This window comes from Drosophila melanogaster, chromosome X (genome assembly GCF_000001215.4).
Source record: "Drosophila melanogaster chromosome X".
NCBI classification, from domain to species: Eukaryota; Metazoa; Arthropoda; class Insecta; order Diptera; family Drosophilidae; genus Drosophila; species Drosophila melanogaster.
Window position 1 is genome coordinate 3,692,474 of NC_004354.4, and position 27,515 is coordinate 3,719,988.

General features: G+C 37.6%; 2 protein-coding genes and 1 long non-coding RNA gene across 14 annotated transcripts in view, besides 1 other annotated feature; 2 read left to right on the top strand and 1 right to left on the bottom strand.

Moving 5' to 3' along the window:
- Positions 1 to 9,199, top strand: part of Mnt — a 29,872-nt gene extending 20,673 nt beyond the window's left edge. For 2 of the 10 annotated variants that reach the window (NM_001169180.1, NM_130715.4), the window contains 7 exons: positions 480 to 1,459; positions 5,645 to 6,554; positions 6,641 to 6,800; positions 6,866 to 7,013; positions 7,211 to 7,314; positions 7,460 to 7,991; positions 8,198 to 8,307. In NM_001169180.1, the coding sequence (NP_001162651.1) occupies positions 1,012 to 1,459; positions 5,645 to 6,554; positions 6,641 to 6,800; positions 6,866 to 7,013; positions 7,211 to 7,314; positions 7,460 to 7,991; positions 8,198 to 8,268 (2,373 nt within the window). In that variant the 5' untranslated portion in view covers positions 480 to 1,011 and the 3' untranslated portion in view covers positions 8,269 to 8,307. Of the gene's footprint in view, positions 1 to 479; positions 1,460 to 5,644; positions 6,555 to 6,640; positions 6,801 to 6,865; positions 7,014 to 7,210; positions 7,315 to 7,456; positions 7,992 to 8,197 lie in introns of all 10 variants that reach the window. The other 8 variants (NM_166984.3, NM_166983.3, NM_001258583.2 and 5 more) reach the window with 7 other exon arrangements.
- Positions 9,200 to 9,383: 184 nt separating this feature from the next.
- On the top strand, positions 9,384 to 10,812 carry lncRNA:CR45102 (long non-coding RNA:CR45102). The gene has a single exon (NR_123783.1). It is a non-coding gene; the product is annotated as a long non-coding RNA:CR45102 (long non-coding RNA).
- A 551-nt stretch (positions 10,813 to 11,363) lies between these two features.
- Positions 11,364 to 11,471: a mobile genetic element.
- A 665-nt stretch (positions 11,472 to 12,136) lies between these two features.
- Rala (Ras-like protein A) lies at positions 12,137 to 27,162 on the bottom strand. 3 transcript variants are annotated; one of them, NM_166986.3, is made up of 7 exons: positions 26,890 to 27,162; positions 23,999 to 24,194; positions 17,596 to 17,775; positions 17,363 to 17,523; positions 16,271 to 16,445; positions 14,895 to 15,018; positions 12,511 to 13,778 (listed from the first exon to the last, which is right to left on the bottom strand). In NM_166986.3, the coding sequence occupies exons 3-6, from the start codon at positions 17,746 to 17,748 to the stop codon at positions 14,902 to 14,904; spliced, it is 606 nt and encodes a 201-aa protein (NP_726882.1). In that variant the 5' UTR covers positions 17,749 to 17,775; positions 23,999 to 24,194; positions 26,890 to 27,162; the 3' UTR covers positions 12,511 to 13,778; positions 14,895 to 14,901. The 3 variants fall into 3 exon arrangements, with proteins under 3 accessions (NP_525063.1, NP_726882.1, NP_726881.1); NM_080324.4 differs by lacking the exon at positions 23,999 to 24,194 and having other exon boundaries at positions 12,137 to 13,778; NM_166985.3 differs by lacking the exons at positions 14,895 to 15,018; positions 23,999 to 24,194.
- Between the last annotated feature and the right edge of the window lie 353 nt (positions 27,163 to 27,515).

Sequence of the window (27,515 nt, forward strand, 5' to 3'; positions counted from 1 at the left end):
GGGGCTCTCTCCATCTCTTTCTCTCTCTCGCTCTCATTCTCTCTTTTTATTTGCTATTTGGTTCGGTGTTTTGTTTGGTGTTTTTGTCTGTATTGTTGCCACGCAGCTGTGCACAATTAGCGCAAACGCAACAGCTGCTGCCGTCGACGTTGGCAGCGCTGCTCAGCTGGCAGCAGAGAGGCAAGAAAGATACAAATAAACTAAGTGGGCTTGGAGTCGACCAATTTGAACTTATTACCAACTATAGATGTCAACCAACCTTATTTATTGCCCGATTTGGTGACCTTTTTGTGTGTGACGTTGCGTGCTAAATAATATTAGTATCAGGTTTTCGAAATACGTGTAATTTTCATTCCAATTAGGCGGTATTGAAACCTATAAGCATCTGGTTAGGTTACAAAATAAAACAAATAGTATTATTTACGATTATGTAGCCTGTAGAGAAAACTAACAGCAATTGTGACTTTCTGTCATTCCAGCCAAATCAACTTGAAACAAAACGCCCAAATTATAAGCAACAGAAAGCTAGAACCACCGAACAATCAACATCTAAAGCGGCAAAAAAAAACTCATCAGCTTCGAAGCAACAAAACAAACCACAATCAGTAACCATTTTTAACAAACAATTTTGTAAACAATATTTGAAACCAAAACCATTTTCAAAAACTTTTAACAATCATTTAAGTAACAACAAATACGAAGGATTCAACCAAAATTTATACAAAAAATAAGAACTGAACCAATTCTCAACACCAATTCAACAACTATTTCAACAAATAACTGTAAACGTGTCGCGACTCAAAGCTCCTCCCGCTATCCTGCTCTCTCGCGTAAACTCGTCGCCATCGTCTTTTTCCGTTGTGGTGTACGATTTTGGTGTTTTTTCTCCAAAATATATATATTTATTGTTCTACGCGTTCGTCGTCCTTGTCCCGTGCGTGAGACCTTGTCCTCGTGTGCGTCTGTGTGTGTGCGTGTGCGAGAAGAGGAGTGCGGTAGTTTGTGTATGCTATGTCAGGGATCGGGGGCATTGGGGTGCTCCTCGAGGCGGCTCAATTTCTTGAGCAGCATGAGAAGCTCCCGCAGGCGGGAGGCGGCGGCGGTAGCGCCCTGGGCGTGGGCGTGGCACTGCCTCAACAGCAGCAGCAGACGGTGCACTGCAAGAGCAACTCCATTATCAACAACAACAATAGCAGCCAGCACAATAGAAATAGCAGCAGTAGCAGTAACGGGATTATTGCAACGCCACCGTTCACGAACGGAAATGGCAACGGTACCGTCGGCGTCGGTAACGCGAGCGCCATTTTCAACGTTAGCGTCAATGCGAACGGGAACGGTCTGAGCAACGGTCACAGCAGTCCGCGCAGTCAATTAGCCGCCGCAGCCACTGCCCACGATTACGAGTATAGCGCCGCCGGAGTTGCCAATGGACACAGCGAAGGTCGCCCCCACGTCTCGGGTAAGTCTCTCCAATTTGACCTATGACCCACGACATCCATACCCACAAGCCCGACCGACCCTTCATGAATCCCAGTACTCAAGTCGGAGTTTTCCCCAGGTGGAAACTGTGTCTTTAAATTGCTATTTCAGGCCTTTTACTTAAAAAACAAAAAAAAACTAATTGGACAACAAATGGTTGGGAAAATTCCGACTTACCAAAGTCTCAAACGACCAATTCTTATCACTCATCATTAACATACATCACATTCATCCAAACTGTTACTACTCTGCTGCCCACTACTGTGCGAGCATCGTCTAACACTCTTCTCTGGTGCAACACCATCAGCTGCTTAGGTCTGCTGTTAACTGTTGTTGGGCTCTCTCGTCAGGCGACAAAAGTTTCCAAAAGGAAAAGGAAATAGTGTCGAGAAAAATCAAACTAGCTTAGTCGCTTTCTTAGCTCTAGTGCGTTGCTAATTGGCACTTTGCTTGCATGTGTGTATGCAAATATATAAAATATTGGTGATAAAAAATATCGCAGATAACGTTGCTCAATTTTGAACTTGATTGATTATAATAGCAAGGTGTAGCCAAATGCTCGATTGCAGGCGATAACCTTTAATAAACTTGTATACATGCATACATACACACAAATATAGATAAAGAGTTATTCCCACATAGAAGACGAACCAGACACCTATGGAAAGTAAACTAATCGTCATTTAAAATAATATTTATACCGAGATATTTGATAGTAAACAACAGCCACTCGAAGCAGACACTTTGGTCGCCTTTACGAAACGAAACCGTTTGTGCTCTCTTTCTCCATTTGCTTTTGCTGCATTTAAACTTGTTTTGACCTTGTTTGCGACGTCGACTGCATTTTGCGTGGGCGTGCACTGTACCAAAAAAAGTTAAAATTAAATACAAACCCCAAAAGACAACAACAGCACGGTGCTCTTTGTCTCTCTTTCTCTCTCCTGCGCTCTCATTTTGGCACAGGTTGCAAGCGTGGCAAGCAGCAGGTTCTGTTATATTTTTAGCTCGCTGCTGGCTGCGACGTCAGCGTCGACGCTGGCTTCGCTGTCCAATTGGCATGTGCTAAATTGCCATGCTGCGTTTTTGTTTTTGCCTCTCTTTGTTTTTGTTGCCTTGACTATCGGAAACAAAATTTGCAACGTCAAAAATACAGTGAAAATAATGAAAGTCTAAGTTCAATATTTAAATTCAGACAATGTCATAGTTTCAATTAGATGTTAGCTGTTCAATTGATACTATCTCAAAGATGCATTACATACATATATGAAAAAAACCAAACAGATCGAATTGAAAATGAAGAAATATATATAGAAATGTAAAGAATTATGTCCTAAATAGGGTGAAAAATGAAATGCGGGGGAGAAATTGTGTTAAAATAATAATTTATGTGCCTCTTTGGGCACTGTGTTTTGAATTTCTGTATTTCTTTTCTTTTGCTTTTTGCTGTGCTCATTTCGGTTTTTGGTTTTTCTCTTTTTTTTTGTCAACATATGTGTAGTTTGTTGTTCATCTTGACTACTTTTTTACATTTTTTTTGCGTTGTTATTTTTTCTTTGTCTTTTTTTCGCTTTTGTCATGCGCTCGCTTCGTTCGTATATTTTCGCACGTACGCTTGTACTTGTTGCTGTTGTTGTTGTTTGGGGTCACGTCATGTGCTGGTTCTCTCTCGCCCCGTCTCTTTTGCGTTAGTCATAGTATGGTCCGCCAAATAAGAGAGAGAGTTCCACGTGAGCCGTTTCTCTTTGAGCTCATTTCTCTTCAATCGTTCTCTCTTTTCCACTGGCACTCTCTTCCGGCTGCTGGTGTAAAACAAAGTCAATGAACTTTGTACGCATTTTTTGTTATTGTTGTTTTTGTTTTTGGCCTGCCTTTTTCCGTGCCCATTTCGTATTATTATTTGGCCTTTCTTTAAGGCTTATATGTTTTTTGTTTTCATCACACTTACAAATTGTATTATTTGTACGGCGTGTATCTTGGCGTTGCATGTGTAATATTTAGACAGCTGACTCTGTTGTTTAGCCTCTCTCTTCGGCGTCTCCTCGTTTCCTAGTTCCGGTTTCTGCTTTTCTTTTCCTTGTTTTGTTTTATGAATTTCTTTTTGTATCTTAGAAATTTTTCTCGTATTAGATATTGGTAATCGTGAAATACAAAGATCCATTTAATTCTAAACTAAGTCACTTGATTAACCCGAAAATTGATTAGAATGCTGTTGCTCACTTCTTAAGCGCGCCGAAAAGCTGGCAGTACCAAACTGGGGCATTGAAATGGACAAAAGAAAAAACCTTAAATACAAAACTGTAGTTTGCAGTAGCCCCGTGTATTCATGGTAATATGCAAAGAATATTCACTGTTTTCCATTCGATTTGCATTATCTGGTACATGCAAATTTCCGGCGGTTCTTCGATTTTGATGCTTTAATCCTGGCCCAGACTTGTTCTTCTCTGCTTCACGTTTTTCCACTCAGCGCTCAGTTGTCGTCGATTAGCGAACGGGAAAACTGCGTTTCCACTGCGATTTTCTACCCAGCAAAACGATGTCGTCGCAACCAGTCGACAACTTATATATTACCGCATCGAAACGGAAGCAAAATAAATTTACCATCGAATTGCTGGAACAATTGAGTGCTCTGCAAAGTTTGCTGCAGTTGCAGCAGCAACATCAAACCATACCCTCGCCCCCCAAAAAGAAGTGGATGTATCGTCATTATGGCTATGGTACACAAAACGAAAGTATTGATTATAGGCAGATTATAGGCAGATATCCAAATCCAAACACCATTTACCATGGGTAAAACATATGTAAATGCCAGTTATGATAATGAAATTAATCTATATTTCACACGGATATAGTGGACTCTTTTTTTAAACACGCCGAAGCAATGTTTCTCTCGGTGTAAATCGAAATTGTCGAGTGTTAAACTGTGGGTTAATAAGAGTGCCACCGATGTTGTTGCTGCAGCCACGTGCGCTTTCGTCACGTGGCACCGTGTGATGTGGGTGTTAAATAATGTGGCAACAAATGGGAGAATACATGTGCACAGACTACAAAGTAAAATAAAAGCACAGGCACAGGCACAGGCATAGAGAGAGAGAGAGAGAGAGAGAGAGAGTGAGCGAAGAGAGGCGCTTATAATCCGTCTGGCACTTAAATGCCTGGAAAGTATGCTACAACAAACGGGTGCAAAAATTGAGCCCGGTTAAAATTGTATATTATTTTAAATCGAACTAAGTTCAAAATTGCATTCGAGAACTGCTACGACATATGCATATGCACTTATTATCTCGGCATTTGTCATTCAAAGGGCTGTCACTGGATATTATTCCCCCTAATTTCAATTCAATGTCTTCAATGCCCGCTTCAGCCAACCACCCACTAAGCACCTAGTGAAAAAGCACCAACCACCATGCATAAGAAAAAAAGAGCGCAACAACAAACGTTAATAATGCATAATAAACTAGATTGCTGGTTGGTTGTCTACTATTGTGTTTGGACCTGATTCGTGGAAATTTGCATCGGACTTTCCACGAATGCGTAACTAATTCATCGCTAACACACACGTACACTACACACATACTATAATATACTCACACACCCGCACTTAATCGTGTATAATTAAACCACGAAAGGACCTTCATCGCCCCCTGATTGTTGATTGTTGGCTGTTGGCTCTGTGTTGTTGTCTTTTGTATTCAACCCGAGTTAATTTGTATTCATTAAACACCGCTTTTGTCTTTTTTCCGCCGCTTTGTGCTCTGATTTTAGCCCAAGTCTTCATTTAGTACATAGTACATGCCATTTTCATAGAATTTGTATAGCTTGAAATGATTTAAATAATTCTGAAAAAAAAAAACAATAGACTGAAAACTACATAGGTGTCACATAGGTGAATAGTTTTAATCTGAGCATTGCAAATATTTGTTATATACATATCTCACAAAATCATCATCATCATCGGAGTAGAAACAAATTAGAAAGTCTATAGAGGGAAATTGTTTTACATATGTATGTCATCATGGGTTCTGCATTTATCGCATTTCATTTTTAGTTCTACTCACACATTTTCATTGATTTTCCCCACGACGCTATCCCAATTTTTCTTTGTTTTGATTTGTCTTTTTATTTTGGTTTTTCTTCTATTTCTTCTTTACTTTTCGGCCATTGATAGAGGACGATAATTCCTCAATCAACAACAACAACAACAACAACAATACCCATCCCCCTCAACAACAACAGCACAGTGCTGCGGGGAGAACGACAACAACAAGAATAACGACAACACCAGCAATATTAACAAAGTTGATGGGAAATTCAGTCACACCCGCCTCAAACACCACCTCCCTCCCCACAAGCACCCCCTCAGTTACCACTTCCCCGCCCGCCTCCACAGACTTTATGCTGCTGGCAGCGGCAGCAACGAGTGCAACGAGTGCAACACCCGCAACAGCGACATCTGCTGCTGCAACAGCAGCATCCAATCCTGCCAAGCGCAAACTGAGCTCCATCGCCGAAATACCGTCCAAATTTCTAGTGGTATCAGATGCGAAAGGAGTCTATTCCGCACACACGCATCCCAATGGCTTCGCCGCCGATTCCCTGGGCGTGGATAACAACGAAACGATGATCAAAAAGCTAATGCAGAATTTACAAAGTCAACGCCAGCAGCAATCGCTGCAGCAATTGCGTAGCTTGCGACCTGCGGAAATTTCCCTTACACCGCCGCCGGCAGCCACAAGAAAAGTGGACATAAGCAACTCACGGACACGCTCTTACTCACTGTCCAATGTTTCAGCAGCCAGGGATCAGCAGGACCATCCGCAGCATCAGCAACATGCCAACCATATGCAGATCCAGCAGCATTACGGCTATATGAGGAGTAACATTGGCGGCGTGATCTATGGCTTGCACAAGGACTCTGCCGACTCTGCGGCATCCTCGGCATGTGGAGCGGGAGCGGGAGCAGCAGCGGTGGGCATGAGCATTGCCTCCTCGGCGCCAGCGGCGGGATCTCAGCTATCGGCGCATCATCACACGGGACACGGAGGCCGCAGGCGCACCACCAGTTCCAATAGTAATGGGTGAGTTCGCTTTTTTTATTGTCAAATTTTTACTACTATTGTAAGGGAGTATATATGTACTTATTTTAATTTCCAATATCTTTCAGAGCGGGCACCCGGGAGGTGCACAACAAGCTGGAAAAGGAGCGACGCGCCCAGCTGAAGGAGTGCTATGACCTGCTCAAAAAGGTGCTGCCCATGGGTGACGAGGACCGAAAGAAAACATCAAACTTGACAATACTTGACACGGCCCACAAATATGTCAATGTAAGTGTGTCCACGATTGTGTGTAGAATACATTGAGTAATGATGGTTACCCCTTCTGGTTGCAGTCCTTGAGTCATGAAGTTTGCGAGCAGGAGGCGAAGATAGAGAAACTGGCCAAGCAGAAGATCGAGCTGCAGAAGCGGCTAAAGCAACTGAGCTTAAGGAGGGAATCGCCGCCCACCGATCAGCAAATCATTCCACAGGCCGACAAAGGTTCGAGCTCCTCCATCCATTTGCTCGCATCTGAGATCTTGAATCTCAGATCGAGCTACACAATCAGAATGTAGATCAAGTTTTGCATGCGAACGTCCTTCGGGTTATGCAACTGAAACTGCAATAGCAATTCGATTCGAAATTCGATTCTCGACACATGCATTCGCTAATCTCGCGCTTTCTCTCTCTTTTTCCAGCAGTTTGTCTGGCAACAACAGCCACAACAGCACCACCAACGGCGGCCAGTGGCCACAATGGAACCACAATTCTATTCGATGCAGGCAACGCCTGTGCCACTGGGGTATGTATATGTCGACAATAAATAAAAACCACCTGATGTGTGGAAATGCATTTAATAAATACATTTATACAAAAACAAAAAAAAAGGATGCACCACAAAAATCAAGCTATATGTTTTTAACGATTATGTTGTTTTCATCCAGCAGCAGCTAACAACTGTGATAAACAAAACTAATGGAGGAGCAACCGCAGCAGCCAGCAGCAAACACAATGGCAACCACACAGGAGGTGCAACAACCACACTGACTCCGGCCATGGGCATCATGACAATTAAAAATGGCAATGGCAGCAACGGCAACATGCTGGCAATCTCACCAACGGGAGGCCACAATCATCAGTTGCACCAGCACCACAACGGCAGCCCAGCGGGCAGTCCATCGGGAATAGGAGCCACAACTGGAGCCACCATCACACGTGGCTCGCCAACGCCATCGACTCCATCGCCGTCGCCCAGCTCCTCGTCCAGTGGCGTCTCGTTGTCGACCTCATTTATGGGCGGCTCCTCATCATCGTCCTCATCCTCCTCATCATCATCATCTTCCAGTTCGTCGTCCAGTTCTTCGTCGCCCACGCAACAACAGCAGATAATCACGCCCACGGCCACAGCCCGTAGTGTTGGCCTAAAATTCCATGGCGGTGCGGGCGCTGCTGTGCCAGCTGGCGGAGGTTCAGTGAATGGTAAGAGGGGATCCACACGATTCCACTGACTGGCACTTGCAATAATGTATGTTTAGTTCCATTCCTGGATTGGTTATATACATTTTAAAAAGAAGGAAAACAAACTATTACACAAGTATTTATGCAAATGCATTATCAGTCAGTGGATAGTATAAGGTTATAAGAAGATGAATAAGTACTAATACGGGTTTGTAAACTTTCAACAGGGTTCCATCAGGCCGATAAGGATCGCAATTACACTTTCCTGAGGCTCAGTGCTGGGACAACGGCACAGTAACCCAACCAGTAACCCAAGCAAACAACAAACAACCACAACAATAACGAAAACAACAACAACAACAACAACAACAACTGAAATGTGCGCAACAGCTCCCACCTTATGAGAAAGTAACAACTAGAAGAAGGTTCTCTGAAAACTCTTTTTTAAAGCCAGATGAAAACATGCGTATTTTCCACACTTTCGCACACATTGAAAATATTAATACAAAAAAACGGTAGCAAACAACAAAAGCAAGTCATTAAAGCTGCAATTTTGTAAAAAAAAAAACAACAACAAAAAAATGTAATAGATAAAAACAAAAGCTATCAAACAGTTCCGCCCAACACTTAGCATCGATTTTGAAAATCAACAAAATGAAGAGAAAAATTATTTTTTAATGAATAATTTTAAAGCAACAACAAAAACGCGAGAGAAAACGCTAGCAACACCAACAATAAACCAACATCAACAAGAGAAGACCAATTAAGTGAATATTAAACAGCAACGACACCGGCACTCAACCACAACAACAACAACAACAACAGCTTAAAACTCCTCAACAACCCACAACACACCGCGGCCCATCAACTGCATATATACCACATAACTATATATCTAATTATATTACTTTATAGTAAAAACCAAGAAAAGAAGAGAAAACACACCAAGAATAGCACAGTTAAATGTAAAACAGGAAAAAACAAAACCAAATGCGCTGTTGAAACAGAAACCACCAATGGGTAACGCTTTATAAATATATATATCTCTAAATATATATATATATATATACATACCTAAAAATAAGAAGAAGAAGATTATAAATTAGAAATATGTAAAAGCAGAATTTCCAAAATTCATGTGGCAAAGAAAAAATGATAAAACGAAATTCAGATAGAAGTCTCCTTTCTCGACCAAAACTGAAAACACAAACAGAAATAATTTCTCTTGGATATACTTTCTTCTTCTTTCAAAAGCAAAAAAAAAAAAATTAAACAACAAAAGTACAGAAACAAAGCAGAAATCAAATCAATAGAAATATATCATCATATAGCTTGTATGTCAAATATGTGAATGTTTGCAAACCACATATTAACCAATAGCATGTTAAATTAAAACAAAAACGCTGGCGACGGAGTGTTGTATCTGTGTAATACCCATTTGAATTAGATATTAATGTAGCAATCAAAGAAAACATCGTAGAACAAGTGTAATAGTAATAGTGCAATAAGCTAACATAAGCCCACATCCACACTAACTTCTTCCCATTTTATCCATTTTAATTTTTTATTTCTAGAGAAATTTTGTTTTGATCTTGTTCTGAAAAGACACGCATATAAGACATTATCATATAATATGTTGTGATTGCGTAAAACCACAGCTTTCTCTTGCAATTTAAATTTTTGCCTTAATGACATTGAAACGGAATCAAAGTAACAACAGAACAGCTAATTCCCCGAAATTAACACACCCACAACAAAGGAAAGCTTAAAAAATATTTATATACAAGGAATGGTAAAGAAAGAACGAAAATAGTTTAGAAATAGACAACACAATTATCACGATAAGGAAAAGAAATCTAGCAAAAAGCAGTAACACAAAACTGAATGTTATATTTTGGAGCATTTTTTTCAATGTGTATGTCTTAGCATATATATTACACATATATATATATTATAAATAGGAAAGTAAAAGTGGATTGATAAAAGTATTAGCAAAAGATATTTCGTGAACAATAACGAAGGGCAGATGGAGACGGAAAGAGTAGGCTGTCTCTTTCTACTCCCCTAAATATTTGCAAGTTTTTTACGTCGAGCATGAATATAAAAACTGTATATCATCTAACTATATATTTGTATACACGAACTAAAGTGCGCAGGTTATGTATCGTGAAATTTTCCATATTTTTTTGTAAATAATTAAAAAACAACAAGCCTTACGTTTTTCTGTCATCACGGGGGACTTATAGTTTTTTTTTTTTTAAGAAAGATTTTTTCCACCAAAGGGACAGCAAATCAAAAATTATTTTCACACAAGAATGTTTTCTATAAAAGAAGAGAAGCAAATAAATAATCTTAAAAAATCGAAATCTATTATCTAGAAATATATATATGTGTGTGGATCGTATGTGTAAATGTGTTTGAATGTAAAATGCTTTAGTCACATAAGTTGAAAGAGAAAATTGAATTAACTATATAGAATTACATGCCTGTGTGTGTCACTCGATTTCTGTTAGTAGTAATAATCATAAAAGAAAATGTAAAAAAATAATAATACAAACCCAAAATTTTGAACTTTAAAACTAGCTTTTATGTTATCTAATTTATGTTTTTTTTTTTCGTTGTATTAATTAAAAACCACTGAAAATGCGTTTTCTGATTTTTTTAAAATTATCCTTTGTAAGTAGGCAAGTAACAAATGCTTAAACATAATATTATTTTGTGTAATTTTTTACTAAACAAAAAATCAAGCATGGAAACAGCAAACAACAAAACGATTTCATTTTAGATATTTAAGCATAACTTAACTAATTATTAATGATTAAATAAATTTTTTCTTTAAGTTAAAATCAAATCGGGAGTATTGCAAATCATAACTATCATAAATCCTTACACACAACAAAAAAAACCACACAAAAAATTAACAAAAAAAACTATATTTATAGAGACAACAACAAAAACAAGAAATGATTATAACAAAAACCGTAAAACAATTTCAAGCAAAAAGAAATCAAGAGAATTTCTTTTTAGCTGTAAATGTAACTTGTAAAATTTAATTTTAAACGAAATGCATACAAAAATAAACCAACAAAAAAACAACAAAATCGTTAGATTATAGAAAGAAATAAAAAGCGTAAAAAAAGATTATATATAAAGAATGATATATATATATATATATGTATATATATATATAATATAAATGTAAATGTGTAAAGAAAACAGAAAATGCGTAAAAAAAAATAAAAGAGATTTCAAAGAAAAAATAACAGACGTTTAATTTACTAAACACTAACGAGCTAAAGTCGTGACACGGCCACAAGAATTCTGCGCTTGCCCATCTCGCAGTACAGTATCCTATTGAAGTTTTGCAACGAAATTGGCCAAAACTCCAAAACTTCGTTTCATTGTTTTTACTCACACAGGCAAGCAGATTCCCTTTTTAGATTTCTTACGCTCTCAGTTTTACGCGAGCGGAGAGAAACAATTTTGGTCGTCACCAAAAAAAAATATATGCCCGCTACGCATATTGTAATGTCTTTGCTATTGCTCTACAAGTAACGGGTAAATAAACAGCTGATTTGTTTCATTCGATGCTACGATCTGACACCTGCTAAGCTTTCTGTTTGCCTGGTGTCCGAAACAAAAAACGACAATTTTTAGCTGACAAAATAAATTCGGTCTTCCACGAAATCGAAGAGGTTTCCGATTTTGAATACCAGACAAACAGAAATCCCAGTAGGTAGGCAACAAATCGGTTTTTATGTTTAAAGTAGAGATGCCCGCGTGTAACCGATTTTTTGTCACGTTCACAACAACCACATGGGATATTATAATTATTTCGTGCCTATCGTGAAACAGCATCTAGAACAATGCAATTGCGCATCTCTGATCTGCCTTTCTCTTGCAAAGTAACGGTATTGCTCCTTAGAGCTTGTTTCCTATTGGACACCCCATGCAAACGGCAGCCATCATGAAAAATATCAGCTGTTTTGTAAATTCCGGCGCGAGCAGCTGACACCTGCTGTGTTTTCTGGTTGCCTGGTGCCTCCAGTCCAAAAATGTACCATTATTAAGCGGAGAAAATGGATGGAATGGAATTTTGATGTTGAAGCAAAGACAAGGAATTTCCGGCCAAAGATCAGAGTTGTGTTTGCACTAGTGGGCAATTTCGCTGTTTATTTAACGGTAAAATTCCATGACACTGTGCATACTTTTAGGCAGGCCCAAACAAAGTATAAATATTCCCGCTTAGTTTTCATATTTTTCGTTTTATTTCTGAGTCAAGCTAAACGTACACTCCATCAATCGACATTTTTTAACTCTCGTAATTGTAATTTTTATATTTATATACATGCACATGTACATACATATATATTATAAAAAAAATGCGGCTGTTTGATTTTGTTTTGGATATTCGCATAAGTCTGTAAGGAGGATAAAACAAATGTTTGCGTGGTCGAGATTTCGTGTGTGTTGCACAAATTTTCACAGGGTAAACTAGGAATATGCTTCATACATACAAAAATTGAACCAACCATCACTTGATTGCATATATAACTTATATATTTAATAATAATAATAATTATCATAATAATAATAGCTTAAATATTACAATACAGAATGCAGTTATACAAAAGTAAACAAAGAAGCAAATCAATCGGGAGTAATTGCTAAACATACATACATACATACATATACATATATTGGATGTGTTCCAGGGCAAAGAAAATAACTATTTGTAACGGAAAGTCTCCAAAGCTTGTCAGAAACATTAGTGTGTACCATTATTACTCATTGGTTTTGTTGTTGTTTATAAATCCCTACACATTTGCTTTCGGTTTAGAAAATTACAAAAATTGCATTAAAAATTTGTTTCGATTCACTTCGTTTACAATTAATAATTGGAGATATTTGTTGTTTTTCTGTTTTTTCTTTCTCCCCGCTTTCCTCTGTTGTTTCTTCGCTAGGATTTTAAGTGTTTTATACTATTTTATATATATTTAAATATATATTTAGATATATTTATAAAAAGCTTTTCTGTGTGGTTTCTTGTTGGTTTGTGTGGTTTGCATTTTGCTATTAAACTTTAAAAATATTACAAAAAAATGTATGCGTATATATAATTAAACAAGAGAAATATCTGTAGCAAGTTTTAAATTGCATAATTATTATGGGCTTCTTTAGTTGTCTACGATTGATGATTATATTTAATATGTTTAAGCGTTAGCTTCAGCTTTAGGTTTTAGTTTTAACATTTTTTTTTTACGGAGGCAACACAAACAAACATCGATGATTCAAAAAAAAAAAAAAATAAGTAACCAAAAATAAACGACAGAATTCGTAAGTTGCCCGTCTGTGTGCTTTTCGCTTGATGTTTTCGAAAAAAAAACTTGTTGCCTAAATCATATATATATATATATATATATTTATGTATATTACAATGAAAGTTAACGTGGATTATGGATTTTGAGTTTCTGAGTGTGGCAAATAGTTTTAATATCTGTTGCTGTTCGTATGTGTGTACTGGTGTTCTCAAAGTTAATTAATTAAATTGTATTAACATATGGTTCCGTTCTCCATATCCTTCATATCCTGTGTGTTGGTGTTATCATCCGTGTGGCCGTTGTGTTATTTTCCAATTTGTTGCTGCTGCAGTTGTTTTGTTGTTCATCGTATGGTTGTTGTCCGTTGTTGTTCTTCATCATCCTACAGCAGTTGGCAGCAATGAGAGTTGGGCTTCGGCGGCTGTTTCACGTCCGTCTGACGTTGTTTTTTACGCGATGAAATATCCCTGATTAGATCATAAAATACCTAGACGCATACACAAACAATTTATTAGTATCACAGTTTTTTTTTTTGCAGCATTTGATTGATACTTATAATTATTTCAGGTAGTGGGGGGGGGGGGTTAAATCGTTTTTCTATAAGTACAGAAATTTTGAAAAGTAGCTATAACCAAAGTAGAAAAGATCAATACGAATGAAAGCAAACTTTAAATAGTGTCTTAAACTACCTTTATTCACCAGAGAACCGTCATCTCACAAGCGATACAAAGTTAGTTTCCGAACAGAATGGAGAATAAAATAATCATGGATTCTATAGTTTCCATTGTATTTCTTTTTTTATTGTAGTTACGGTTTACAGAAATCAAAAGAAAGTTTTTAAGAAATACGACCAAACCAATAAATTAGGTGTAAATTTCAGGCATATTCCAACAGCAAATTCAAATGAACTGAAATGCTGCTGTGAAGAATTCGAAACAATCTTGTTTATAAAAAAAAAATAAAGGTGTTTTTGTATAAGCAAGTATGTGTTTGTACAGATGTATGTAAGTGTGTTAATGTCCATTTGCAAAAAGTTATTCCGAAATATCATCACTGCAATCATAATTTTTATTATAGAAAAGTAACTGATATGAAAAACCTAGCAGTCCTCCTCGATTTGTTCCCTGCAAGAATGTTTATACAGATTTATACAAAACGTATTTCATAAAGTCCATTAATTGTAAAATATTACCCAATATTGCAGAAATGTAATACTAATTCAATGCTATTTACATTACTATCGCCTATCCAAATAATTTCCGTGTTAGTCTTATTGAGATGAAAAACTTTCACGTTTACGGAAAACACATCTTGTTTGTTTAGTTTCATGTGTAGTGTTGGCCAACGTAAGAAATATGATACAAAAAAGCATATAATTAAATTCAACAAGCGGATGTTGTAAGAAATATAGTAAAACTCAACCATTATCAAGTTATTAGTTAGTAAAAGTAAAGAAAATAGTGCCGAAAGCAATTAAGCGAGGGTTATAAGCAACTAATTACGAGTGTCTACGGGTTAAGTAAAGTAGGTGTGTTCATATACTCAGATAGGATACATAATATAGATCGTATTTCATAGTGTTGAATAGAATAGTTGTATGCACCTAATGCCTAAAGTAGGGTACACTTAAGTCTCCGCTTCTTGCATCTATCTTTAGCACGCCCGCTCGTGGCTTTCGAATCTTCGGTTTTTCGTGATCTTATTTCGCGCATCAAATCAAAAAATACCTGCAATTGTGGATTGGGAATAGAGTCATATACAAAGTCAGCATCAGAGTCAATTAGTATTCGCAAATTATTACATATATAAAAATAAGATGATCAAGGACCGAACCAACATAATTACACACGCACACACATCCTTTGTGCCTTTCGGACAAAGAACTATATTAGCTTTTGGCAATTGTCAATAAAAAATATGGAATTAAATCAAAATAAAATAGATATATTTGTTAAGGGCAACAACGTTGAAAGCATGATAAATTGGTCTACGATATTTGGCAGTGCGTTTATATGTTGTAGCTGTTGTGTGAATATTTGTGTGTGCTTCGCTGTGTATTTGTGCTAAGGTAGCTAACATATTTGTATGTTCTATGAAAAACTACTATGACTTTAATGCTAAAAATTTACTTGGTTCATTAAAAAATATGTTTGAACTATTGTTGAAATCCCAGTTCATTAGATATAATTGCAAATAATATCATTTGAACTTATAGTTCCATTGGTTCCCATTACAATATAACTCTTCATTCGGTTTCCTGATTAGATTTTTATATTTTTAAACGAATTTTCAATGGCATTGTTATCTGAACGACGCCCCTTATCATTCTTTTTTTTGAACGCTAGAAATGAGGGTGTGCAACTATAGATATAGATTGTATTTAGAGAGGAAATGGCGTAGAACAAGCTTTGAGTTTGGATAAGCCTTGTCATATTTCAAACTAATGTTTAAAAAATACGATTCTACGCATCAACAATTTCAAAGAAACTAATTGTGCTTATGAACCGTATTCAAATAATATTTGTTTTTTACGTAATCATCGCCTATTAGTAAATAAACTCGCAAAGCCTTAACTCGCAAAAACTTTTCATTGAATGAATGTGGATTTTTCTTATCACTGTGTCTCTATAAAAATGAAACTCGAACAACTTGATAAGCAAACAACACTATAAACTGAGTGTTTTGCTGGCGAGAAAGTTGAGAATGCTCCAGTGATGTTCTCGTTCGTAAGTGAAACCAAAAAAAAAAAAAAAAAACAAATCACACTTAATAAACTACGTATGAAAACTAGTTAAACAAAAAAACCGGTGTGCAGTTTTCGTTTGTTCGATAAACATTTTAGCTTGCCAATTTCCAAAGAGTTTTCATTTTTTTTTTTTTTTTTGTTCGTGGGCAGATGGATCGTATCGGTGGCTTGTTGGCCACTCCTCCTCTGGAGCGATGGAGCCAACTCATCTCGGCGGGATCAACACCACTCACCTTGTCCACATTTTCGCGGGTTTTAGCCGAGGTCTCCACATAGGGCACCGCCCACTGCTGCGCCCTCAGCTGGCACTCGCTCAGCGGCACCTTGCGCTTATCATTCAGATCGCACTTGTTGCCCACCAGCAGGAACGGTATGCTCTCATCATTCTTCACCCGCAAGATTTGTTCTCTGAAAATAGCAGACAACAGCAAATCGTTTCGTTAATATTATTAGTATATAGTAGCATTCAATATACTGTTCACACAACGGATTGGCACAATGTAGAAATAAATACCTTGACAACACTAATGGATAGATAAGCGTACTTATCAGCACTTCAATATAAAAGTGACTCAGTTCGTGTGTCACTCCATTTAGAAGCCAGAGAAAAACCTAGCAGTCAAGCAGATATATAGATATATATTTATGTGAACACACTGACAGTGGACAGGCGAACGCATAAATAGTAGGGATCGAATATAATGGATATACATAAGTATTTCCCAGGCCAGTCGCACCCTGTCCTCTGCCGACGTCTAATAACAATTTTCTAGCCATATTTATGTGGCAGCAGCAATATTAAGTTGCCAAGTTTGAATACTCAATTAGGTCGATGGAAAAGGGGGCGCCTTAAGTGGGAGTTATGGCAACGAAGTAGCATATTCATCGGTCGGTAATTATCGCTAGTACATGATATGGCATACTAAAGGCAGGACTATTAACTTTGGTGCCTGATGGGGCATTCAATTGGAGTTGAAATAGTAACTAGTTTTGAATAAGATACAAATAATATTGTATACCAAGAAGAAATGAATAAAGATTAATTACACATCGCACAAAAAAAAAAAAAAGAGGAAGCTGAACAACTGAACAACTTGCATGACTAATTAGCACCGCAGAATAATAAAAGATGGAAAAAACTGAAAAGCTTGTGTGCAAAATAAAACCGCGACACATGTCAGCCTGAGAGGAAAGCAAAACGCGAGACTCTCGAGAGACCTCAGGAAAATGTATTAAAAAAAAAAAAAAAAAAAAAAAAATACCGGGGGCAATGCGGGAAAGCCAGGGGGGAGGGGGTGAGGGGGCTAACCGCTTGACACACTCACCTGAATTCCTGGGTTGCCTGGAAGCTTTCGTCGTCTGTGATGGAGAAGACGCAAAGGAAACCCTCGCCGCTGCGAAAGTAGTTATCTCTGATGGCGGCATAATCCTCCTGGCCAGCCGTATCCAATATATCTATTTGTACTTCCTCGCCGTCCAGCACAACCTATACATGATTCAAATAAGATCGAATTGGATAAGCAAGACATCGAGTGAGAGGGGAGGGGGGTGTACTCACCTTTTTCCTATAGCTATCGGCCTTGGTGGGCTCGTAGTCCTCGACGAACTCATCGTACATAAACTGCAGTGTGAGGGCGGACTTTCCCACGCCGCCACTGCCCACCATTATGACCTTGTGGAGCGCCGGTCCGGCTGTCGGCTTCTTGCTCATGATGGCGGGATCACTCACTCGCTGTATCTGTATGTAAGTGGTGAGGGGGATATACGAAATAAATAACTAATTAAATAAATCGGTGCTTCCTGTTTGACAGCATTCAGCTGGGGCCAAAAACAGCGAAATTTACGCATATTTCTTGTGCAGTTCACATATGTAAACAGGTAATATATATATATATATGTATACGTAAAAGGTGCGAATGGGTTTATGTAAATGGTATGGTTATGAATGGAAAACGAAAGAAAGAAAGTACGATCGTATTTGTCTAAAGATTGCAGCTGTCAACTTATGGAGTCGGCTCACAGGTTTGCTGATTGTTTTTGGCCCGGCTTTTCAGCTCTTCAGCTTTTCTCGGGGTTACGTAAGAAACGAAGGCAATACGAAAAGCCGTCAATAATTCGCCAAAGTACACTTCTTACACTTTCAATGCTCTAGCATTTGTGAATGTGCTTTCCATTTACATATATGTATGTATATATATGACATACATAGATTTTATTAATTGCTTAGCATAAAGAATCAAATACTGAAACCTCAATAGCAGATGTGTTACTGCTTATTATGCATAGGGTATTCCCATCTTCGACTTGAAAATTGCACACTTTCTGCCTTGTTTCTTTCGCTTGGTTCGATGAAGCAAATGAAGCATAAAATGAAAAGTTCATTGAACTATTTACACATGGCAAAGCGGGGCAACAACGGCAAACATAAAGGCCAACAATACAGCAGCATAATGCAGACCGGGCCGAAATGACTCTCGGGTTTTGTTTGGCCTTTTTTTTTTTTTTTTTTTTGTGCAGCTGTTAGCTGCAATTAGCCTTTTGTGACCATTCACGAGCCCGTTTTTATTTGCTCACTGCGTCGTCATCGATTGCAATAAATTGAGGAATTGAATACGGACGCATTGAGGGAATATATATGTTTTCCATAAATGAGCCAAATCGAAATCGAGACACACGTGGCCATTTGGCAGTTGGCCAATTTCCATTCAAGAGTTCAACCATTCAGACTGAATTCTTACTTTAGCTCAACGTTGTTTATTAATCCGCATTTGGATCAGGGTTACTAAGTATTTAAGTTACCAAAAAATAACCACAATGTTTGTCAGAAGACAAACAACACACACAAACCGCATAGAGTTCACTGAAATGCAACTGAGTTGAAATCATTTTCCACGCTTGTTACCTGAGATAACCTAGCTGCCTTTTAATGGTTAAAACCGAAAAAAAAAAGAAAACTGAGATCTTTCAATTCCCAGAATAAATGTGCTGTGCACGCCAGCTGAATTGCCAAGATGGAAAAGGGTATTTAACAATGTAGCCAATTCCCTTTAGCTCTATTTCTTCCGCCTTTTCCTTTTTTTTTTCATTTTTTTTTTTTTTTTTTTTTTTTTGCTTTTCTAGCTGCCATTCAGTTTGACGCGTCGGTGGAAAAGTGGAAAATTGAATGGAAAGCGGGCGGGCAGGCAGGCAGCACTGCTGCTATGTCGAATGTATCTGGAGGCAACAAGTAAGTCAGCCAAATGAAACAACGGCCAACGATTGTCAGTCAGAGTCAACCAGTTGGGCCGCCACTGCGTATGAGTAATCAACGTTAGAGCTGCACCGTCAATCAATTTTTTACTCGAGAGAGCGCAAAAATAGAAGGCTTAAAATTGGACGGCGAAAAACTTCCCACACCCAGGCTGAGTCAATTGAATTGTCAAGGAGGATTGTTGGCCAACAATTGCTAACAGCGACAACACCTGGGAAATAACGCCGGCGAACTTGTTTAATTGCATATTACTCATACGCAACGTTGAGCGAGCTCGACAACGCCAATGTATATTGGTGACCAAAAAGTTGGGCATTTTTATACGCAGCTACTCTACAAATGCATAATATTATGTAGCACATATAATCGATGATTCCAATACTATTTTCAGACACAATTTTACACACTTTATAGACGGCAAGCGCACTTTTTTCTAAAATTAACATTATGGCCACGACTGTATGGTCATAAAACAGATTGTGCATTCCAAAACGTTATTTATGGCCAGCAAAAGAGAAATGAAAATAGTAAAGTTACTGCTAGAAATTTACCTATAGCCAATTGAAATATCGCCGTTCGATTTGAAATCAATTTTCCTGCGTCGAAAAAAAAGTTGACTCAAAGCTAACCGTCTAGTTAAACGAGATATCGCTCCCATGGCTAAGAGTTACCGGTTATGAAAACCATTTGAAGAACCCGAAGTTATCATATGAAGTGAACCGCTAAAAGCTAAAGAAAACATTCAATGATTTCCAAATAGTTCCAACCAAAAAAAAAAAACTTGATCTACATCGTGCACTTGCCATTAGTAAATAAAAATGTTTTGCCTGTCTGGCGAAAAGAACAACCAAAGATTTTCTGGTGATTCTGCTGATTAGATTATGTACGGATTTGGCATTTGGATTGTGAAATGAATATATTTTGCGTACGCTCATATCGTAAAAACTAATTTAATTGTCATAATAAAAGGAAAAACAAAGCTGCATAGAATTTTTAGTTTCTTATGGCTGGCATTAAAAAGATTTCAAATTAAAAGCGGGCAAAAAAAAAATAGAACGAATCGACGAATAAAATTACCAAAATTGTATACTTGTGTGTACTATTACGAACATTTCGCTTCTGATTTCCGCGCTCTGCGGAAATTTCACATCTTACCTTATTGTTGAAAATAATACAATTTGCCATGACGTCGGTGTTTAGTTGTTTATACTAGTACACCAACCGTGCAAAAACCACCCAGCTTTGTGCATAAATTAGCCAAAATTCTTGTTTCGATTTTAAACAAAAACGGAATTTGGCTGCTTCTATTCGGTTGTGTCAACATAAATTGCTCTCTCATTTTCATTAAATACGAATTCTTTTGACTGCATTATGTCCTTAATAGTAGCACCCCAAAGCACCTGTTGTGACAATGGAAATCCAAATAGGAAAAGTATCCATTCACCTTTAAAGATTTCCTTCAATAGTCTTACAAAAAATAAATCTGCACGTTAAGACTTCATTTTGCTATGAACTCATTTATCGCTGTCGCAATTTTTGCATTTCAAACAATCAAGCAGATTGTGTATGTTATTTAAGCTTTTTGTTTTCCTTATTAAACATTAAAATAAACTAATTCAGCTTAAATATACCATTTGAATGCTTTGGATTTGGCTTATACATTTTTTTTTAAATATTCTTGCCTGAGCATTTTTCATGTTACCATCTATTTTTTTCAAAGCACACTTCAAATATTTGCTAAACACGGCATTTTTCATTCACTTTCACATCAAAGGCTAAAAATGTTTGATTTCGAGTCTACAATATCTTTTCACCAACACACACTAATACACATTCATTGGCAACAATGTATGCTTTTCCTTTCAAAATGCTTTTCCCTTAGAATATATAAACTACCTAATCTCGATTTGATACACTTTAGGTGAACTTTTCACTCGGTACCAATTATTTAGTATGAATAATCGAACCGATATTTATTTGGTTCCAAGTGATTTTGAACAGATCCTAGAATTTATGAAGTTTTTTTTCGCATTTCTCTGCACATTTTCTGATAGAGTATATATGTATATATCTTATGTATATATATAGATATATATATTATATACACAAAACATCCCGGCTCCGTTGGGCGCCCGATTTGTTTATTACTCATATTATGGTTTTGCCTGTTTTGCCATTCGATTTCGATTTGATTTTTCCTTTGTTTTTCCCTTTTATCCCCCCTTTTTATGTTATTTTTTGGTGGTGGCTTGCCAATGACGTCAGTTTTCAGCGTCTCCACCTTGTGAGTTTAGTTTTTCGTGCCTTTTCATGGTGCTCGGCCACGGTTAGCTTTTATTTTTATTATTACAGACAAGCCTCAACTATTGAATATCTTTAATTATGGTTAACTTTGAAATATGTTTCATAACTATCTTAGCTACTTCTACCCATCCCCATTCCTTTTTTCAATGTCTCAATTATGGAAACCATCAAAAGTGTGATCGAAATCCTTGAGAGAATCCACCTATCGGTATATAGTATCACTCCTAAACGATGTTATCGAATGTTTACTGTACTTTTTTTCAACTATTTTTGTGGTTGGTTATCCAAGCATGATGTGTGTGTGTGTGTGTCTGTGTGGCATGTGCAACTCGAAGAGTTTAGTTTAATGCTTAAAGTGCACGAAAGAGTCTACGAATTTACCGCTATTACCAGTTCCCACAAAACGGGCCTTTCGTGCCTTCTATGCTTCTTTGCTCTCTGCGTTCTTCTCTTTGCCACCCTCTATCCACCGTATTTGGCCTTTAGCACTGCCGTAGTTCCTTCGTTGGCATTTTTTTTTTTTTCTAATGACACCTAAAAGGGGTAAATACTCATACAATATGTACATATACCAGTTGAGCAGTTTTGGGGCCGCCACTCCCATGTGATTTATAAAGATTTTCCAGTTTTTGATGACGTTTTTTTTTTTTTTTTTTTTTTAAACGTATGTAAACATTTGCGTATTTCGCCGGTGTCTCTCTTCAGATACTACACTTTTTAAATGCTTTATTATTTTTTTTGCGAATCGTTTTCCAGCTTTCGAATGCGTGTTGCGTGTGCTTCGTGAAATTCGTGTCAGAGTTCCATGTTTGCTCTGCTATATATATTTTTTCTTTGTTTTGCTAGTTCCATTTTCCAGCCTAACTGTTAAATTAATGAATTTATTTTCAGTTGATTTCAGTTTACTGTGGGCCTTGCTTGGCGTTGTTATGGCGTTGTTATTGTTATTGTTGTTGGTTGACTGCCCCCATGTTGTTGTGGTTTGTTGGCTATAACCTTGAGGCGATTTCGTGGTTAACGAAGTAACAGTTAGTGCAGAGAGAAAAATGCCGTCGATCAAACCACACTAATAATAATTATAAAAAAAACGAACAATTATTCATCCTATTTGGGCATACAATTTAAATATTAAAATTTTCCGTTTTTTCTTCATGTGCATTAAAACCACACTAATAATAATTATAAAAAAAACGAACAATTATTCATCCTATTTGGGCATACAATTTAAATATTAAAATTTTCCGTTTTTTTCTTCATGTGCATTAAAACAACTTGCCGTATTTATAGAGCGCTGAAAATGTTTATGGGAAACGCTGGAACGCTTTTATGGCCTCAAACCTAAAAATATTAAAAAAAAAAAACCAAAAAACCTATATATGTAAATTAGCCACGCCCCCTATTTTCTGCCAAGTTTGTTGCCCCTTTTTTTATGTGTTTTGATGCGCCATTGGCGGAATTTGCAACCAAGTGCAGCGCTTTTCCTTGTCGCCGCTTTTATCTCTTGTATTTCAATTCATTTACACTTTTTGTGCTGCATTCTGCAAAGCGAAGAGGCGTGATTTTGTGTAACTTCCGCACAAGATTAAGTTCAATAAACCGCCACATGTGCGAAAAAAAAAGAAGCGAAATCCACGCATATTATTGTCTCTGTCTGTTTTCCCCAACTTGTCATCGCAACTTCTATGACTTTGTGTGGGAATTTTGTGTTTCAGTCTTTTTATTCTAAATTTTTTTTTTTTTTCTGTGCTTTTTTTTGTACATCATTAAATGCAGGTCTGACTGAGATGGTTGTTGGAAGAGTAGAAGAGCACACAACAACGGAGCACAGAGTGCATTAATCAAGCAGAAAAGAAATCCCAGCGAGTGAACTTTTCTTACTTCATTGAGGAGATGGCTGCCATTCCGCCGTTAGATCAGTTCAATGCACTTTTGCGATTAGGGCAAATCACACTGACACAAAAACCCATGCATATGCATATATGTATAAAACGTGGAACGAAAGGCATCGACATTGGAATGCAATATTTTCCAGATGAGTCATAATGCATAATTATTTAAATCTGTGGCATTTAATCGACGATTTCAACGCCGCTGCGCAGTCGCGTGCAACGCTGTCAATGTCAAGTTGACAGGCAAATATGTTTTAAATGAAGTTGCATAGTAAGCATAATACAAACATTTATAAAAATTCTTGCATTTCAAGGACTTAAATGCCCAAATATATTTATTCGGATCGATATAGTGTTGATCAGTTGATATTAATCAGTATAGTATTGAAAAGCAAACAGTATTGATAAGACTGAAAATATTTCTAGATACTTTCTCATACTTTCTCAGCGTTATTCTCGTGATATGCGACTGGTTTCTGCGGCCCTGACACTTTGAACTTTTATACATTTTCACTTACCCCTGCCAGAAACTGCAGAGTATTTGTTAGCCTGAGAAAGTGTTGGGTAAAACTTGTTCATTTGATGTACATTTGTTACAACTTTCTTTGGACAAGCCGAGGAAAACTTGTCAAGCGAACTGCGTGGCTCAGACTCATTTACAAAGTGTTTTTATTTGGCCGAGCAAGTTTGATCTGCCTTTGCAGATAGCGATACCTAAAAAAAAAAAAAAAAAAAAAACTAAAAACTTATTTCACACCGAGTGGTATATGAAAAATAGGTACATATATGTACGAACAATGCGTGGGAAGTGTTTTCTGAAGCGAGGAGAGCATAATTAAAACCTAGGCATAGTCAGCTGTGATAAAAGATCTTGAAATGCGATGGAGCAACAACAAAAGCCATGGGGAAACACTTGAGAGCCTGGGCATAAAACAAATAAAACCTGTATAAGGCAAATGTGTTGAGAGAACTTTGGAGATGCTGATACGATGATGTAACAAACTAAAGTCAGCTAACAAATATGTGATTGCGCGCGCGACTTTGTCAAGAATCGTTTGTTGGAAGAAATCTCAAGATTTTCAAATGTTAAATGCTTTACAAACGGATATCGTAGATCGTTGGTAACGGGCGATTAATCATTTAATTGGAAAATAACAAAGTCATTACACGTATTTAATGCACAATTCATTGATAATCAGGTATATAAAACGTATTTTGAAGACATTCGGCAGACATATTTGGCCATTATGGACAATTATCATCAAGTGTGTATAACTTTTGCATTAGGCCAACATTATTATTCGTAGAAAACAAACTTTAATGTTGGCCATAATGGACTTGGCCTAGAAGAAACATAGAAATAGAACCCATTTCCGTGATTTGTCTCCCTTGACAAAACTCCATTAGAAGTGAAATTAGAGCAAATCACAGCTTGATGGCTATAAATTAGGCTAAGTTGGCCGACTTGCGCTATCTTCTCCCTTCTGGCCAAGTTAGCAAACATGCCGGAGATGCCGAACAAAAGATGAGAAAACTACATATATACCAAAAACTGTGTCACTGCGAAAGATCGTGAAGATTATGAGTCAGTGTTTTCAACTCTATTGTTAATCTATTCTCGCCTGCCAGAGAATTATATTTGAAAAGGTCAGAGGTGAAACAGCTAACAAATTGCTCGGCTATATCTTGCAAATAATGTAAGATTTTGTTTACACTTTTGATAACGATTAAATTTCTCTGGAATATGAATGGCTCATATTCTACAGACCGATCTGAAATCAAAACTGGTTTCGCATTTTGTAAATAATAAGGCAAACTACACAAAGAGCAGTTATTGATTATTTAAGCACTCAGTTTTAAAGGAACTGAGAACGCATTTTTTTTTGACATACTTCAGCTATTCACTTCCCCCCGTTCGCATTTCGTTCAATTGGTGAGAGCTTTTAACGCCCCTTGGCAACCAAACAAACAAACAAATAATTAGGAAATGTTGGTGAAAGGGGGAAAGGGGTCAACACATACGATTAAGTGAGTCATAGATAAATGAAATTATTCAATATAAAACAAGCTGGCACTCAAATTGATCTTGAACTTGAGCCTAATTAGAAACTGTAAAACCATTTTTCTGTGTCACGTTTTTCAGTTTTCCTCATTTGCTTTAGGCGTGTTGGATAAAAAGATGGAACATTCAGATGCGCATAAAGTTGAAGCGGATTAACTAACGATCACCATCATGATGATCTAACGCTAATGTCAAAATGGTTCTCCGATTAGCAACAGAACCCGAAAATCGGCACGTTCGTGGAGATAATGAGAAATGGGGAAAGGGAAAGATGGTAGCGGAAAACGGGTCACTGTGAGAAAATAACGCCACAGAGCGAATGCCATCAAAAGCGATCTCACAAAATAACAGAGATTAAAACCAGACACCGTTTCTGCGAATTTTCTTGCATTTCAAACGACAATTTTCGAGTGCCAAAGAAGGTTCTTAGAAATTCGAAATATGTGATTAATGAAGAAATGTGCTTAATAAACTTGTCATTTAAAAAAAAACTCAACTGTATTTAACTGTTGGTTAAATAATATTTGTATAATGTTAAATTATTACTAATACTTGGGAAAATTCGGCAAATGTTATTTAGAGCGGCGTAAACGAGATCCCAAAGCGGAATTGGGATAAAGAGAAGTTTAAAAAGCAAAGGGGCGATGGGGGCGTGTGCGTGCTTGCTTGTGTGTGTGTGTTTGTGTGTATGAGTCAACGCGCAAAATGCGGGCGGCGACTGCACCTTGCACACCCCGCAAAAAGAGAGGGCGATAAAGCAGGAGAGAGCGGCAGCGAGAGCGAGAGAGAATAAGGTCAAGCGGGGTGCGGCAACAAATATTTCTGCTGATAGCCGTTGATAAAAGGCTCTCGCCGCCCTTCTCCTTTTCTTTCTCTCTCTCTCTCTATCTCTCGCTCTCCGTGTGCTCATCAGTCCGCTCCTTTCCTTTATTTTGCTGAATGGAGCACACACACAAAAATGCCAAGCGCAATACCTTTTATTTAGTTTACATTTAAATATTCAACAAAGCAAATAGCAGCAGAAAGATTTCACTGCTGAGTTTTTTTTTCACCTCTTGCTTTGCTCACACACATATACACACACACACACACACATCCACTTTCTTCGACGTCGACTGCAACGCCGGCAGCGGCGCCTTTTGGCGGCTTTTACAAATTTTGTTTATGAAACAAAAAACCCCTGTGTATATTCCTTTCTGGGATTTCATCGGTGTATACACCCAGATAAAAAGAAAGAATCTTTCCACACGGCAGACATCATGAAGAACAACATACGAAATATGCGTAATCACTCTATAATGCTTTAGCTGTAAATGCTTTTGCTTCTCTTTCCTCCTTTTTGCGTACTTCGTTTTCTTCCTTCCTTTTTATTGTATTTTGCGCGTCCGCTTTGGCCTGTCGCTTCGTTTGTTGTTGCTTTGCTGTGTTATCTCGCACTTGATGCACTAAACTAAACAAAAAAGTTACAGGCGCGATCGGAGAATCGGCAACTGATGAATTAACAGGATCGGAACGCAACAGTAAATTGGCTGCTTTTCGGTTTCTCTTCTCGTTCGCCGCACACCGCAATTAAAGTTCCGTTGGTTTTGCTTGCTTGAAAGAAACTAGTGTGAAAGTGGAAAAATACCACAGAGGTGCACCAATGTGACCGCTCTGCCATCGATCAATTATACCAAGCACAAGCATCACTAAGAATAACACAAAAATACCAATAAGTTCCGTCTTATATTGAGGTGGGTGTGATCGCTAAGGCTGGTGGGTGTACTCGCTTTGCTGGTTGATGTACTCGATAGGCGAGCGAGCGAGTTGTGCACTCGCTGGCGAGCGGTTTAAGTATCCGATAACTATGGTTGGTGCACACGCTAAGTAACAAGTGACCGCTAAACTGCTACTTTAACAGACACAACTGTGCATGTTAAGCGCACTCATCGTTCCGCCAGATGGCTTCTTTGCACACTCGTTTCGGTATTTTT